Here is a 14,193-nt window from a genome sequence, read left to right as displayed (position 1 = left end):
AACACCGATAGATGACAAACTTGCTGCTGACAGCTTGGAATGAGAGAAGCTTGGAAGTCAAGTAGCATAAACCATCAGTAGAATTGGTCAGCCTCCAGGAGGACCACAACCTTGTTGTGGTTTGGAGATTTGCATGCCTCAATGACCCAAACAGCAATGGTGATTGGAGTCAAGGCCTTACACTTTTTTTCTTTCTAGGGTCACCCATGCTAAACAAGTCAAAGGGTAGAACCAGACCTCCAGGTTCAGGGGTTAAGCTCAGGGCTAACAATCCTGATGGTAAATCCAAATTGTTATAGAGACAGCAATGAATTCTTGTACATCTGAGTGGAATGGTATTCCCCAGCCTCCAACTAGGATTTGCTTGACTGACAGTAGTGAAAACCAAGAGGAAAGTACTGACATGATGAAGGAAGCCCTGAACACTGACAGTGATGGAGGGCCTTCATTGCTGCCCTAAATGCCAGCGGCACAATGGGAAGCAAGAAAGAATTGGTTAAACTAAACTTTTGGAAGTTTAATAATAACTGAAATGTTCAACAGTTATGAATATTCATTAGAGTACTGGTAAGACAAAACCAAGCGTGTATCGCTAAAAGGCATGATTGGTTAAGTAACTATGGTCAATAATTGAGTAAAATTGCATTTCCAAACTAATCAACTTTTTCAATAGGGAAATCACAATTGTGATAAGACTCATGGTGAATAAAAACTATAGAAAAAGTAAGCACAGATTCAAATAACATAACCAACAAGAAAAAGACAGACTTACTAAATGAACATTTACTGATCACTTTTATAGAGATGGAGTGTAAAAAATACAAAAACATGTTCAATTAACTTCATAAATGGAGACAGAGTAGAAAAGGCATGCCTCTTTTTCTTTGAAGCTCAAAATTGAATAGAAAAAATGAAGGGGTTTAAAATAAACCTCATCATTCTCAAAAGTTTCCTAGCAATGGAAAGCCTACTTTCACATCAGTAGGTAACAATCTTCATTCCATTGTTTGGGGAGGGGGGCATGGGGTGCTGTGGGAATTGAAGTTACAAAAATTTATCAGTATTACAGATTAACTTTTGCATATTTAGACGTTGACAATATTTTTTACAAATTTTCAATGTCTGTCAGATCAAATTAAATCTCATAAGATTGTCACTAACATAGTAATTAGGGGAGTGTCTGCTTGGAAGACCCAAAGGAGTTTTCATAAGTACTCTGAATACGGGAGTTGGAAATAGCCAATTATCAACCTATGTCATGAAACTAAGCTAAGGACAAAGGAGAAAAGCATTCAACACATGATTACAATAAATGGTGTCTTTCAAGCAACTGGGTCCTCAGCTTTCCATTGTGAACTTCAGTGTTTTGTATTGAGTTTTGATGACTACTTCTCAGAGTGCAAACTACATGAGAAGGCACAACAAGATGAAAATAGGTAATGAAAAGACAGAAGCTGAGAGAGTGATTGAGAATAATAAGGAGCTCGACTGACTAAAATGGGGTCATCACTTTGGATCCAATAAAGAAAGAATAGAATAATGACAGAATGGGAACTTATCAGAAACAAAAGGTTATGGCTGTCAGCTATACAAATCAACTTCATGGCAACAAAAAGACAGACCATTCATCTTCATTAAGGAGGTCAAACCTCAGTCTGAAGAGCAATCAAATTAGCCCTAATTTTCCAAGCATTTCCAAAACACCATTCCACTTCCATTTATCTCAAGATTTTAAACTTAATGCATCTGATATCATCAACTATTCTGACATACTGTATATTTGACACCTTGATATCTCTTTCTATAGTAATAGATTTCCTCTGATACATAATTAACCAAAAGTAAAGCAACAGATGTTCCTTACTTAGTATACAAAACCATCTGGGTTTTGAGCACCATTAACTCCAGTTAACTTTCTCTAGGTGAAATAAAATATTTCCATTTTTCCTGGGTTCACTTGTCCACTCCAAGTAAAGAAACATTCTTTATGTCAGCTGCTACTCTCATGAATAATCGTTGGATCTTCTCCAATGTTTTGTAATATTTAAAATGTATTAATCCAAACTGGTCACAGTACCCTTTCTGGGATCTTACCAGTTTTGGGATTATTTTCTGTAAGCCATGCCTCTACTTTGTAAAATCAAAAATCACAGATCACATTAATGGACTCCTCTTCTGTCTTCCAGAGAAGATATATACAACTCATACTCCTAAAGTCACTCCTGTATTTGCCTTAAAATTGTATCATTCTTCTCAGTCTCCACTACAAAAGTTGATCTTTCTTCCCCACAATTCTCTTGGTTAAACTTGATCTGCCACCTGTCTGTTCATTTCTCCAGTCTCTTTCTTTAAAATGTTATCAATATTATTTACAGCTTAAAAATCCAATTCTATCTAAAAATTCAAATAAATTACAAATTAACAACTAAAGACCACTTAATTCTCATAATATACTTTCTGCTACCAATGATTAATTTACCCATCCTAGCCAAATAGCCACATGGACATTATGTCAGTAGTTAATCTGTTATACTTGCCTCACTCTGAAATTGTTCTGCATGCATGCTAATGAGCATAGCTGAGGGAAAACAAAACAGTGATAAAGACAATTAATAGTACTCGGACACCACACACACACACACACCACCAATAGTTCAATTAAAATAGACTGATGAAAAGCATCTAACTGGGGCATTCAGGTGATGGCAAAATTCAATTTTGAACCTAGCCATTAGAGGAATAACTATTCTTGTTTGCTAGACACAATAAAGCCATTTGTTTCACGACGGTCTGTCAAGTGCAACAACAGCAACCAATACTTATAAATTGAGTCAATTTCAATTGCCTGCTAGCTTTCAACACAAGATATTAAACGTACATAAGAAAAAACATTTATATAAAAATAATTTACTCTAATTACTGCACATCCAATTAAATGAACCAAAACTGTAGTGTTGCATTTCCAACACTTCTAATGGATACATATTGTATCATCAAACTTCAATGCACACTTAACCTCTTCACTAACCATTCCAAGTGAGATTTATGAGTTTCTCCTTAATTGTGATTTAGCAATTAAACTACTATATAAACATTTATAAGGCAAGAGACACCTTAGTGACAATACAGACATTACTTCATCACAGCTAAATAACAAAATGCCAAAATCATGAAATTTGTTTGTTACATTAAGTAGATGCACTGAACTCCTTATTTGCACTGTTCTACATTCCTGAATTAAAAGAGCTAGAAACTTACACTGTTTCCCAAATTAGTATTCACATTAAAATATTCAGAATCAGATTTTATATCACTGGCACACGTCTTGAAAGTTGCTGTTTTGCAGCAGTAGTACATTGTGATACATAATAAAAAATATCAATCGCAATAATATACAGAATTAAATAAGTAGAGCAAAAAATACTGAGGCAATGTACATGGGTTCATCATTCAGAAATCTGATGGCAGAGTGCAAGAAGCTGTTCCTAAAATATTGACTTTGTGTCTTCAGGCTCCTGAACCATCTCCTCACATGATGACACATTATACTGTCAGTCAGGAGTTTGAGGAGGAAAGTTAAGAAGAAGTTTAATAGATCAAGTCTAAAAAACATTAAATTAAAAAAATAATTTAAGCTATTTCCCAAAGTTTGCAAACTACTTCAAATTTTATTTTAGTAGACTTGATCACATTAACTTATGTAGAAGAAAATGTGAATCAAGTTCAAACTCAAAATTGTCTCTGTTAACACCCCAATCTCACCCATTTTAGCCTGCTTACATGATGTAGAATACATGAAAAGTGTCTATTTAAAAGGGTTACTGAAAAGGGATTCTCCATGAATTATAAGAGAAAAAATCTGTTTCTCTCCTTCCCCTTTTTCTAAGGCTCAGACCCAAGTCAAACCCTTTAGATCATCTTCAAAGGTATAAAACATTGTGATTTATAGAAATGTTATCAAACAAAATTTGATACTGAGCCACTTGGCGAGACTTTATCTCAGATGATAAGTCTTCAACAAATAGCTTTTGTTTGGAAGCATCTTAACGGTTAAAATGAAAGTTAGGGATTTAGCATGATAAATCTACAGCTGAGAGTTTACAAGTTTTTATAGCCTGTATTTCACCAAGTAATCATGGTTGAAGATCAACATAGAAACAGATCAATGCAGCATCAGATAATCTTCAGTATATAAGAGATGTAATTATGCTTGTCGTGATTAGTGAAATAGCTGAAGTTGTTAGTTCCACAAGCATGGGTATCATTCACTTTCATCAATATTTGGACTTACCTTCAAAAATGAAAAAAAAATCTTGACATTTTACATCTGTTGGTATTAACTATGAACAAAGAACATAGATAGATGCCATCATGGAAAGAAACTGGGAGGCAACGATTCCTCAACCATTAGGTCAAAAAAGCTAAATTCAACAAAACCTATGTAGTATAAATCAACCGCAAGATTTGGAGATGCATCATTTACGAATTTTATCCTTTGAACTTTCTGGTTGATTTACGCCCAAATAACAATGCACTATTAACACATTTTCCAGCAAAGTTTCACCTACTATACAGTTCCCTTTGTGCAAGTTTACAAAATATTGCTCTTTGTGCTACCTAATGACCAACACACTTTTGTGTTTGTTATCCAAGAACACAGCATATAGGGGCAGGAGGGAATCATACTATACCTCATGCTGCTCACCATCAATACAATCATAGCTATTCTCTTACCAACTCTGTCTTCCTTGATTCACAACTTGTTGATTATACTAGCACTAGAACTAAGCCTAGTATATAAAGACAGTATAGCCAAAGCAGAGCCTTTTTTGGTCAAAATTTCTGAAGATTCTCCACCCTTTAAGTGAAGAAATTTCTACTCATCTTTGCTCTGAATGTCCAATTCCCCATTTTGTCACAATGATTCTAGACATCTTAGTTAGAAGAAACATCAACTCTGCAACAACCTCGTTAGGCCCTCGAAGAAATTTCCATCTTTTAAGGACATTTTCTCATTGATGTTCTTATCTGTTTTTCTTTTAATCAATTACTTCTGAAAATTAAAATACAAATCTAAACTAGGCCATTAAAAAACTGATAAACTTTTCCTTCTTCAAATAAAGTGTGGAGAATATGTGTCACCTCATACAGGATAAGAGTTATATATTCGCAGAAACAAAATTGCATGGCCATTTTACAGCACAAGTATAACTTAAAATCAATATATCAGAATTGAAGGACTTGTTTATCCTCCTTAACAAGGTTCATGAAATAGCAACATACCTCCTCAAATGCATAGTCAACCGCCTAAAAGAACTTGCAATACCGTAATATGCAAGGCAGATCGCAGAACCATACAATTAGCATAATGGCTCATTGAAAGATTACACCATGTGCTTTTGGGTATTTGATAACAATATATCCCATTTCTATACACAGCCACAAAAGCAGTTTTTAAAAAGTACAGAAAACACATTAACAAAGTGACAACCCAATGTTGCTTTGTATGTCTGTTCCCTACGTAAACATTTTTCTGATGCCTAAAGTGCCTAAAGAATCAAATCACACCAAACATTTGCATATTAGATGACAAAGTCAAACATAATTATGGGTTTCACTAAAATCTGAGCAAAATGACCAAATATTTCTTTACTCTGCTTGTGAAGTCCTCTAATACACATACCAAATTTCCAGATGCTAAGCAATTCTTATTTGTAATTCTGTCTAGTTCGCTGCAGTGTCAATATCTGATCCTATACTTACAACAACATCTTTGTATTGTTCTGTTTAATTGAATTAACAAAGTTTTTCCACTTTAGTCTTGGAAACAGGCCATTCTAAAGCATTTAAGCTGCCTAGTCCTATCAACCTGCATCCAGACCTTGGCATTCCATACCCCTCCCATCCACGTAACTATCCATATGTCTCTAAACGTCAAGATGGAAATAGCATCCACTTGTGCTGGCAGCTCGCTCCATACTCGCCACCCTCTGAATGAAGAAGTTTCCCCTCATGTTCTCCTTAAGCATTTCACCTTTCACTCTTCTTGATCCATGATCTCTAGTTTTAGCCTCAACTAACTTCAGTGGAAAAAGCCTACTTGCATTTACCCTTTCTAAGCCCCTCATAATTTTGTATACCTCTATCAGATCTCCCCTCAATCTTCTACGTTCTAGAGGATAAAGCTCTAACCTATTCAATCTTGTCCTGTAACTCAGGTCTTCCAGTCCCAGCAACATCCTTGTAAATTTTCTCTATACTCTTTCAATCTTATTTACATCTTTCCTGTCAATAGGTGATCAAAACTGCACACAATGCTCCAAATTAGACCTCAGCAACATCTCCTACAACCTCAACATAACATCCAATCTCCTGTACTCAATACTTTGATCCAAAAAGGCCAAATGTGCAAAAAGCTTCCTTTATTACCATATCTACCCATGTTGCTACTTTCAATGAATTATGGACCTGTATGCCCAGATCCCTTCTGTTCTACCCCACACCTCAGAGCCCTACCTTGGTTGGTCCACCCAAAGTACAACACTTCACACTTGTCAACATTAAATTCCATCTGCCATTTTTCAGCCCAATTTTCTAGCTGGCTGGATCCCTCTGCAAGCTTTGATCCTCTTCCTCACTGTCCACTACACCCCAATCCTGGTGACATCACAAATTTGCTAATCTAGTTAACCACATTATCATCCAGATCATTAATATTGATGACAAACAACAATGGACCCAGCATCAATTCCTGCAGCACTCCACTAGTCACAGGCCTCCAGTCAGAGAGGTGACTTTCCAGCTTCTCCTACAATGCCAGTATCTAATCCAATTTATTAACTCATCTTGAATCTTCTTGACTAAACTCCCACGCAGGACCTTGTCAAATGTCTTGCTGAAGTCCATGTAGGCAATATCCATTGCCTTGCCATCAACTTCCCTGGTAACTTCCTTGAAAAACTCTAAGATTGGTTAGATATTACCTACCACGCACAAGGCTTGCTGACTATCCCTAATCAATCCCTGTCTATCCAAAAACTCATATTCGGTTTCTTAGAATACCTTTCAATAACTTTTCCACTACTGATGTAAGGCTCACCAGCCTGTAATTTCCTGGCTTACTCTTATAGCCTTTCTTAAACAGTACAGCAACAAACTGTCCTGCAATACCCTGGTATCTCACCTGTCGCTAAGGATGATTTAAATATCTCTGCTAGGACTCCTGCAATTTCTTGCCTCCCAAAGACTCCGAGGGAACACTTTGTCAGGCCCGGGGATTTGTCCTCAAGACAGCAAGCACCTCCTCCTCTGTAATCTCTATGGAGCCCATGACCTCTCTGTTACTTTACCTCTCATCTATAGTGTGTCCATCTCCTGACTAAATACAGATGCAAAAAATCCTTTAATATCCCCAACTCTTTTGGCTCCACGCATAGATTACCATTCTGATCTTCCAAAGGACCAATTGTCCTTGGCAATCTTTTTGTTCTTAAAAATATCTGCTGAAGCCCTTAAGATTCTCTTTCACTTTGTCTGCTAGCACAATCTCAAAACTTCTTTAAGCCCTCCAAGTGTTCTCTTGCATTTCTTATACTCAAGTACCTCATTTGTTTCTACCTGTCTATACCTTCTAGCACCTTTTTTTTGTTAACCAGGGTCTCAATTTCTCTTGAAAAACAAGGTTCCGGGGGACGTCACGTGATGACGTAGGATCGAGGCGTGGAAATCCAGCTCTCCCGTAAAAAACCAGTAAGATAATGTTTAAGTGAAGAAAAGTTAGTAAATACTTTTTAAAAATTATTTATAAACTACTCAGGATTGTCTTAAGATATGTCTCCTAAACAGAAGCAGAAGAAAACTACTACTTTGAAGATAACACAAGTTGGAAAAGAATCAAGGCCGGCCGCCATGAAAGAGCCTCGGGCTCAAGTGCATTTTACCTTCAGCGATACAGAACAGGAAACTGCAGCAACATCAACCGTTTCCAAAAAAAAAAGCAACAGGAATTGCGCATGCGTGAAGGAAGGGGCATGCGCAAACATGAGCAACCCAAACTACAAATCCCGGCCATGATCGGAACTGAAAGTGAAAGTGAATGAGGTGGAATCAGATTCTCTGGATAAATCAGACGAAGATGAAGAGACAAACAAAGAAGAGCAACAGGAAGAGGTTGGAGGTGATATTGGAGACATAAAAAAATCTTTGGTGCAAATAATGCATGAATTAAAAGCATTCAAAGTAATAAAAAAGATAAAAATATGAAGATTATGTTTGATAAAATGATGAAAAGACAGGATAAAATGGACAAGAAAATTAAAAACTTGGAAGAAACAACGGGAGACACCATTGATAGAGTGAATAAAATGGAAGATAACATTTTTGCCTGGACATCAAAAAGAAAATGGTTGTTGGAAAAAGTGGATGTACTTGAAAATTTTAGCAGACGAAATAATATTAAGATTGTTGGACTTAAAGAAGGTATAGAGGGAGAGGATCCAATAATTTTTTTTCAAAAATGGATTCCAGAAATTTTGGAAATGGAAGAAGGAACCCAGTTAATTGAAATTGAAAGGGCTCACAGAGCCTTAAGATCAAGACCTCAAATTGATCAAAACCCACAATCAATCTTGATAAAATGCTTAAGATATCAAGATAAAGAAAAGATCCTGAAGGTGGCTGCCCAACGTGCCAGAAAGAGAAACGGGCCATTGATGATAGAAGGGAAAACAGTTCTTTTCTATCCTGATATAAGTTACGACCTTTTGAAGAGAAAGAAGGAATTTAACCCAGCGAAAAAAGTTTTATGGGAAAAGGGTTATAAATTTATATTGCGCCACCCGGCAACCCTGATAATTTTTTTGGATGACGGAAAAAGAAGATCTTTTACTGATTATCGGGATGCGGAAGAATTTGCACAAGAACTCCCAAATATTCACTAACCACAGCCAAAGATTTAAAAGTGAAACGGACTAAAGATGAAAGGGACAGTGAATGGAGTTGATGGATGTTTAAGGACAGAAGAATATTTAAATATATTCTTAATTATATGATACGGGGGAGAAAGGTAAAAATTTGAGAAATATTAATCGAGAGTAGTGATATTATTTTTTCTTCTCTTATATGTGCTTTTTTATGTTACAGGGGAGCTGGGGGAACTTCGGATCGATTGCTACGGGATTCACATGTGTAATCATGGCGATTGCCATGACCCATACAATGTAGGGGGGTAATGTTGTGTTTTTTTTTTATTCACAACATTAGTAGGGGGGTATTTTGTTTTTTTTTTCTTTATAATCTATTTTTCTTTTAATCTTTCTTTCTTTGCCTGGACAATTGGGGTGGAGACACATAGCAACACGGAGAATTTTTAAAAGATTCCCCAAGGTACTACGAAAGTTGAAAGGTTAGGTATTACTATAGACTGGAGTAACCCTGTTAAAAATAATGACTAATTCACTGAATTTTTTAAGTTTTAATGTTAATGGGCTTAATGGACCGGTGAAAAGAAAAAGAATTTTAACATACATTAAGAAAATGAAAATAGATATAGCTTTTAGCTGCATTCCATTTGAAAAAATTACTTATAATTTAAGAGATAAATATGAAATATTTCTGAAAATTTGGCGCCCTTATTTACAAAAGATGGGATTAAATATATAGGTGCTCCGAAGATAAAATTATTGGTTATTTGGGGAAAGAAATAAATATGTATACTAAAGCTATTATGAACTCCATGGAGCATGCGGGGATCTTCCGATATCCAGGCATTCTTTCTTTCTTTCTTTTTTTTCTCTTTCTACAGGGATATGTTGGGGGGAGGGGTTAAGGGGAGGGGGAGGGGCTGATAATTTCTTTTTCCTTCTGTAACCATTTGAAAATTCAATTAAAAAATTATTAAAAAAAGAAAAACAAGGTTCCGTAAACCTCGAAATATGAGAAATATAGCAAAAAGCAATCAATCTTGAGCCATGCCTCAAGTCTGATAGTCACATCATTGCAAAACTCCAAATAACTATTTTTGTCACAGAAATCTAATAATTTTACTGTCCTCAAGGCTCAACATCAACTCCAACCCATAAAAAACCTGTCTGTCTTTCCTGCCACTGATTATTACACTCACTTTACTGTCATTTTGGAATCTGGTTTATTGTCACTGTCTTATAGGATGTAGAATTTGTTGCTTTGCAGAAGTACAATGAAAGACAAATATCATCGTTAATTACAAAATAAATAAATAGAGCAAATAATGAAGTAATGCTCATAGACTGTTCAGAAACCTGATGGTGGGTGGGTGTCGGCAGCTTTGTAAGAAGCAGTTTCTGAATTGTTGAATGATGGAGCTGGATAAGTCTACAACCCTCTGCAGCTTTTAGTGATCTTGTACACTTGAGCTTCCATAACATGGTGGGATGCAACCATTCAAAATGCTCGTTACCAAACATCTAACCTCTGTAAATCTCCTCAAACTCCAAAGTAGTGCTACGTCAATGTTTTGAGCCCAGATCAGATCGAAAGAGATGCTGATACCCAGGAACCTGAAGCAGTCACACTCCCCCCCCCCCCCCCCCCCAACAAACTCTCAATGAGGATTTCAGAGTGTTCTCCCAACTTCCCTTTCCTGGAGTCTACAAACAACTCCTTGGTCTTACTGATGTTGAGTGCAAGGTCGTTGCTGCAACTCCAATCAAACAACCAGCCAATCTCACTCCTGTATGCCCTTCATCACCATCTGACATTTTATGAACAGTAATGTCATCAGTAAAATTATAGATGGCATTTCAGCTGCACTAAGCCACACAGTTGAGAGGGTAGAGCATTGGGCAAAACACATATCCTTGAGATGAGTCTGTGCTATCTGTCAGAAAGGAGTTATCACTGATCCACACTGTGGTCTCCCAATGAGGAAGTCAAGGATCTAGTTACAGATGGAGTTACAGAGGCCAAGGATTAGAAAGTCTGGCTATTAATACTGAGGGGATCATGGTATTGAATGCCAAGTTGTAATTGCTAAACAGCAGCCTGACATATATTTTGTTCTTTTCTGGGTGTTCCAAACCAGAATGGAGAGCCATTAAGATTGCACCCACTGTACACCTGTAGGTGAATAGTGGTGGGTCTATGTTCTTGCTCAGTAAGCAGTTAATTCTAGACATAACCAACCTTTCAAAGCACTTTATTATAGTAAGTGTACTACCAGTTGATAGTCATTAAGGCAGATCACTCTACTCATCTTGGGCACCTGCCCCTTAGAAACAACTGGGAACCTTACACCACAGCATTAACTAGATGCCACCCTTGAATGCTCCAGCCAGTGGCTTGGCACAGATTTCCAGTACCTGGCCAGGTGCATCATCAGGGCCTGATGCTTTGCAAGGATTGACCCTCTTGAAGAACATTTGGACATCAGAATCCAAGACAGAGATTGCCAGGTGCTGTGGGGTATTACATAGGTGTAGTGTTATTCTCCCTTTTAAAGTGAGCATAAAAGACGTGAACTAATCAGGTCACTGATCATTTCTAATGAGTTTGCAATTTTCACATTAACTTATTTTGCTACAATCTCCTTTTCTTTCTCAAAACTTCTCAACCCCAAACTTATCTATTTCTATCTACACATCTACTAACTTTTCTCTGCTTAAATGTGTTCAGTAAACTTCTTCACAATGATAATTTTTCCTCTGCCTCATAAAAGCTCTTCAGAATCTCATGATTGCCTTTGGTCATCCTGCAGCACTTCACTTTTCCTGATTACTTACATTGGACTTTTTTTGGGATATGTCATCCATCCCCAACTGCTCACTTGTACTGAGTCAATTTAACTTCATTAGCATTTCATAATAGCTTGAAAGGTATTGTCCTTTGAAGAAATCATATTTCCCCTTATAAATACTTAACTGGAGAAGAGATTCAGATTAACTTTTATGTTATACTTATCCCCAGACAGGAGTCTAGTGAAAACAGAAGACACTTTAATTACAAAAGGCAAAAATAAAATTAGAGAGCAAAATAGTAAATCATTCCCCTCTTCCCCATCCACTAATAATAGACTCATGGGCACAGTAAACTTTTTTTTAGATATCAGAAATTTATGTTCCATAACCATAGGCACAGTTCAACCATTTATTATTTTCTATATGTGTATTGTGCTGTAAGTTCTCACAATAGTTGTTTGCGCTGTTGCTCCATTTGGTGCAAGCTAACATCACGGATTCATTGTTAACCCAATGTCCATCTCAAAATGATATCCAATTTAATTTTGCTTTCATTAAACCTTACAGAAAATAACTTACTAAAAACACAAAACCACAATTATACAGAAACAATATTAAAAATAATATGCTGTACACGAGATATTCGACTCCATTACTGCCAGTAACTGCACAGAAAATGTTTCATTAAGATTATATATAAAAATGACACTGCAGTATGATCAATAGGACAGACCTTGATTACCTATGTATCACAGATACACTCTTGCAAAATATGGGTGCTCAGTACAATTTTTTTAAACTCTCAGGTTTAAACATATCTAAAACCCCCAAAAAAATAAAAGAGAATAAACAATAATTTGGAACGTTAAATAAATGTTCTTTTGGTCTAAAACTCAGCCCCCTGGTGGTGACGCGCAAACAGACTGCGGCCAGGTATTTAACAGTTTCAAAACCGTTACGTCTCATCCGCTCTCTCATTTACCTGAACACAGGTGCAAGACTCCTTGAAACCGCATTCGGAGTTCCCTACATTTTTTCAAGATTTTTTTTTTAAAAAAAGAATAGGTTCTCTTACATAATTAACCTAGAACCCACACTCGTTTTGCAAAATAAATCAGTGCTAAGAAAGCTAAGCAAGTGCTTTATTACATGCAACACCCACGTTATCGCCCCATATTGATTAGACGGTGAACTGTAATGGGTGTAACACAAGATCATTTTTAAACGTTATATAATTATGAACCAATACACAAATAACAAAAGAATTCCCTGGCGATTGGAACACCCGCTTACAATCCCAGGAGAAGGTTTTACTTAATAAAGCCTTTTCCGCTTTTTAGAGACGCGGCTGTTTTCCCCTCTGAAGACACACCGGTGCCTTTACGCCCGTTACCTGAGGTAGAGCCGAATTAAGCTGGCGCTGCAGTAGATCCCTTTCGTGAGCCACCTCTTGCATCTTCTCCTGAGTGACGGACAAAGTTTCCTGCGTTTCCCGCAGGGTCTCCATCAACTTGTCCCGCTCGTCCAGCATGTTGACCATCAGCTGCTCGAAATTAGCGTCCTCCGAGCCGTTCTGCGAGCCCCTCTGGTTGAGGGTATCCTCGCTGATGGTGGGCATCACCTCGCACATCATCCTCCAGAGCCACTCGGAAACTAACCAGGTGATGCTTCTTCTCCACACAGAAAGACGAGCAAGATCACAGACCCGTGAGCTCTACATGGATTGAAGCGCCGATAGGTGACCCCTGCCGCCTGCCGCCCGCCTTGAGGCCGCCGATCCAGCGCCGCTCCCAGTCACTCCGGCAACCGGGACTCGCGCTCGTGCTCCTCCAGTATTCTGCCGGCATCGGCTGCCACTGCGCCTGCGCCGCCCCCCATTCCTCCCTCACCGTTGCGTCATCGTTATCTTCAGAGTCTTCTGCGCAGGTGCACAGCTCCTCGCTGTCTAACAATGCGAGTGAATGGGTGAGGAATTTTCCCTTTGCCTCGTAGGCAGTGACATGTACTTGCCAACTGCAAGCACAAAATCAATATACCACTGTTAAACAACATATAAACAGATGCAATCCAATTAAGTTTTATTTGTGTCTGTCTTCTATTTGAAAGCCGCTGATTTTAATTTCCCCACAAGTGGAAACACAAGAAATTCGATAGAGGTGTGTAAATCATAACTGATTGAATAGGGCACTTAGGGAAACGATTACCATTAGAACCGATAGGCAATATCTTAATATTTGCAGTAAAGAATGCAAAACAGTTTTAAAAAGAACCAAATAGTACCTTCGAATGTGAATTGTAGATGTAGTTGAGAATAATTTGCGAGAGGAATGGGTGAAGGAATTCGCAGGATTGCTCTTCCAGGAGCAGGCATAGATTTAACACCCTGAATAGTTTCCTTCAATGCTATAAAAATTCTATAATTCTACTCCAAAGTCTGCCTTGAGACCCAATCCCTTGGTATCTATCAGTGTAGGCATTAAAT

General features: G+C 37.5%; 1 protein-coding gene across 6 annotated transcripts in view; it reads right to left on the bottom strand.

The window, feature by feature from the left end:
- The window catches only part of ppfia4 (PTPRF interacting protein alpha 4), a 682,729-nt gene extending 669,190 nt beyond the window's left edge, over positions 1-13,539 (bottom strand). For all 6 annotated transcript variants that reach the window (XM_073030364.1, XM_073030363.1, XM_073030366.1 and 3 more), the window contains exon 1: positions 13,105-13,539. In XM_073030364.1, the coding sequence (XP_072886465.1) occupies positions 13,105-13,344 (240 nt within the window). In that variant the 5' untranslated portion in view covers positions 13,345-13,539. The remainder of the gene's footprint in view (positions 1-13,104) is intronic.
- Positions 13,540-14,193: the final 654 nt, after the last annotated feature.

The sequence above is a fragment of the Hemitrygon akajei genome, chromosome 27, assembly GCF_048418815.1.
Source record: "Hemitrygon akajei chromosome 27, sHemAka1.3, whole genome shotgun sequence".
Classification (NCBI taxonomy): Eukaryota; Metazoa; Chordata; class Chondrichthyes; order Myliobatiformes; family Dasyatidae; genus Hemitrygon; species Hemitrygon akajei.
Note: the sequence above shows the minus strand (reverse complement) of the source record. Positions and strands in the feature narration are given on the sequence as shown.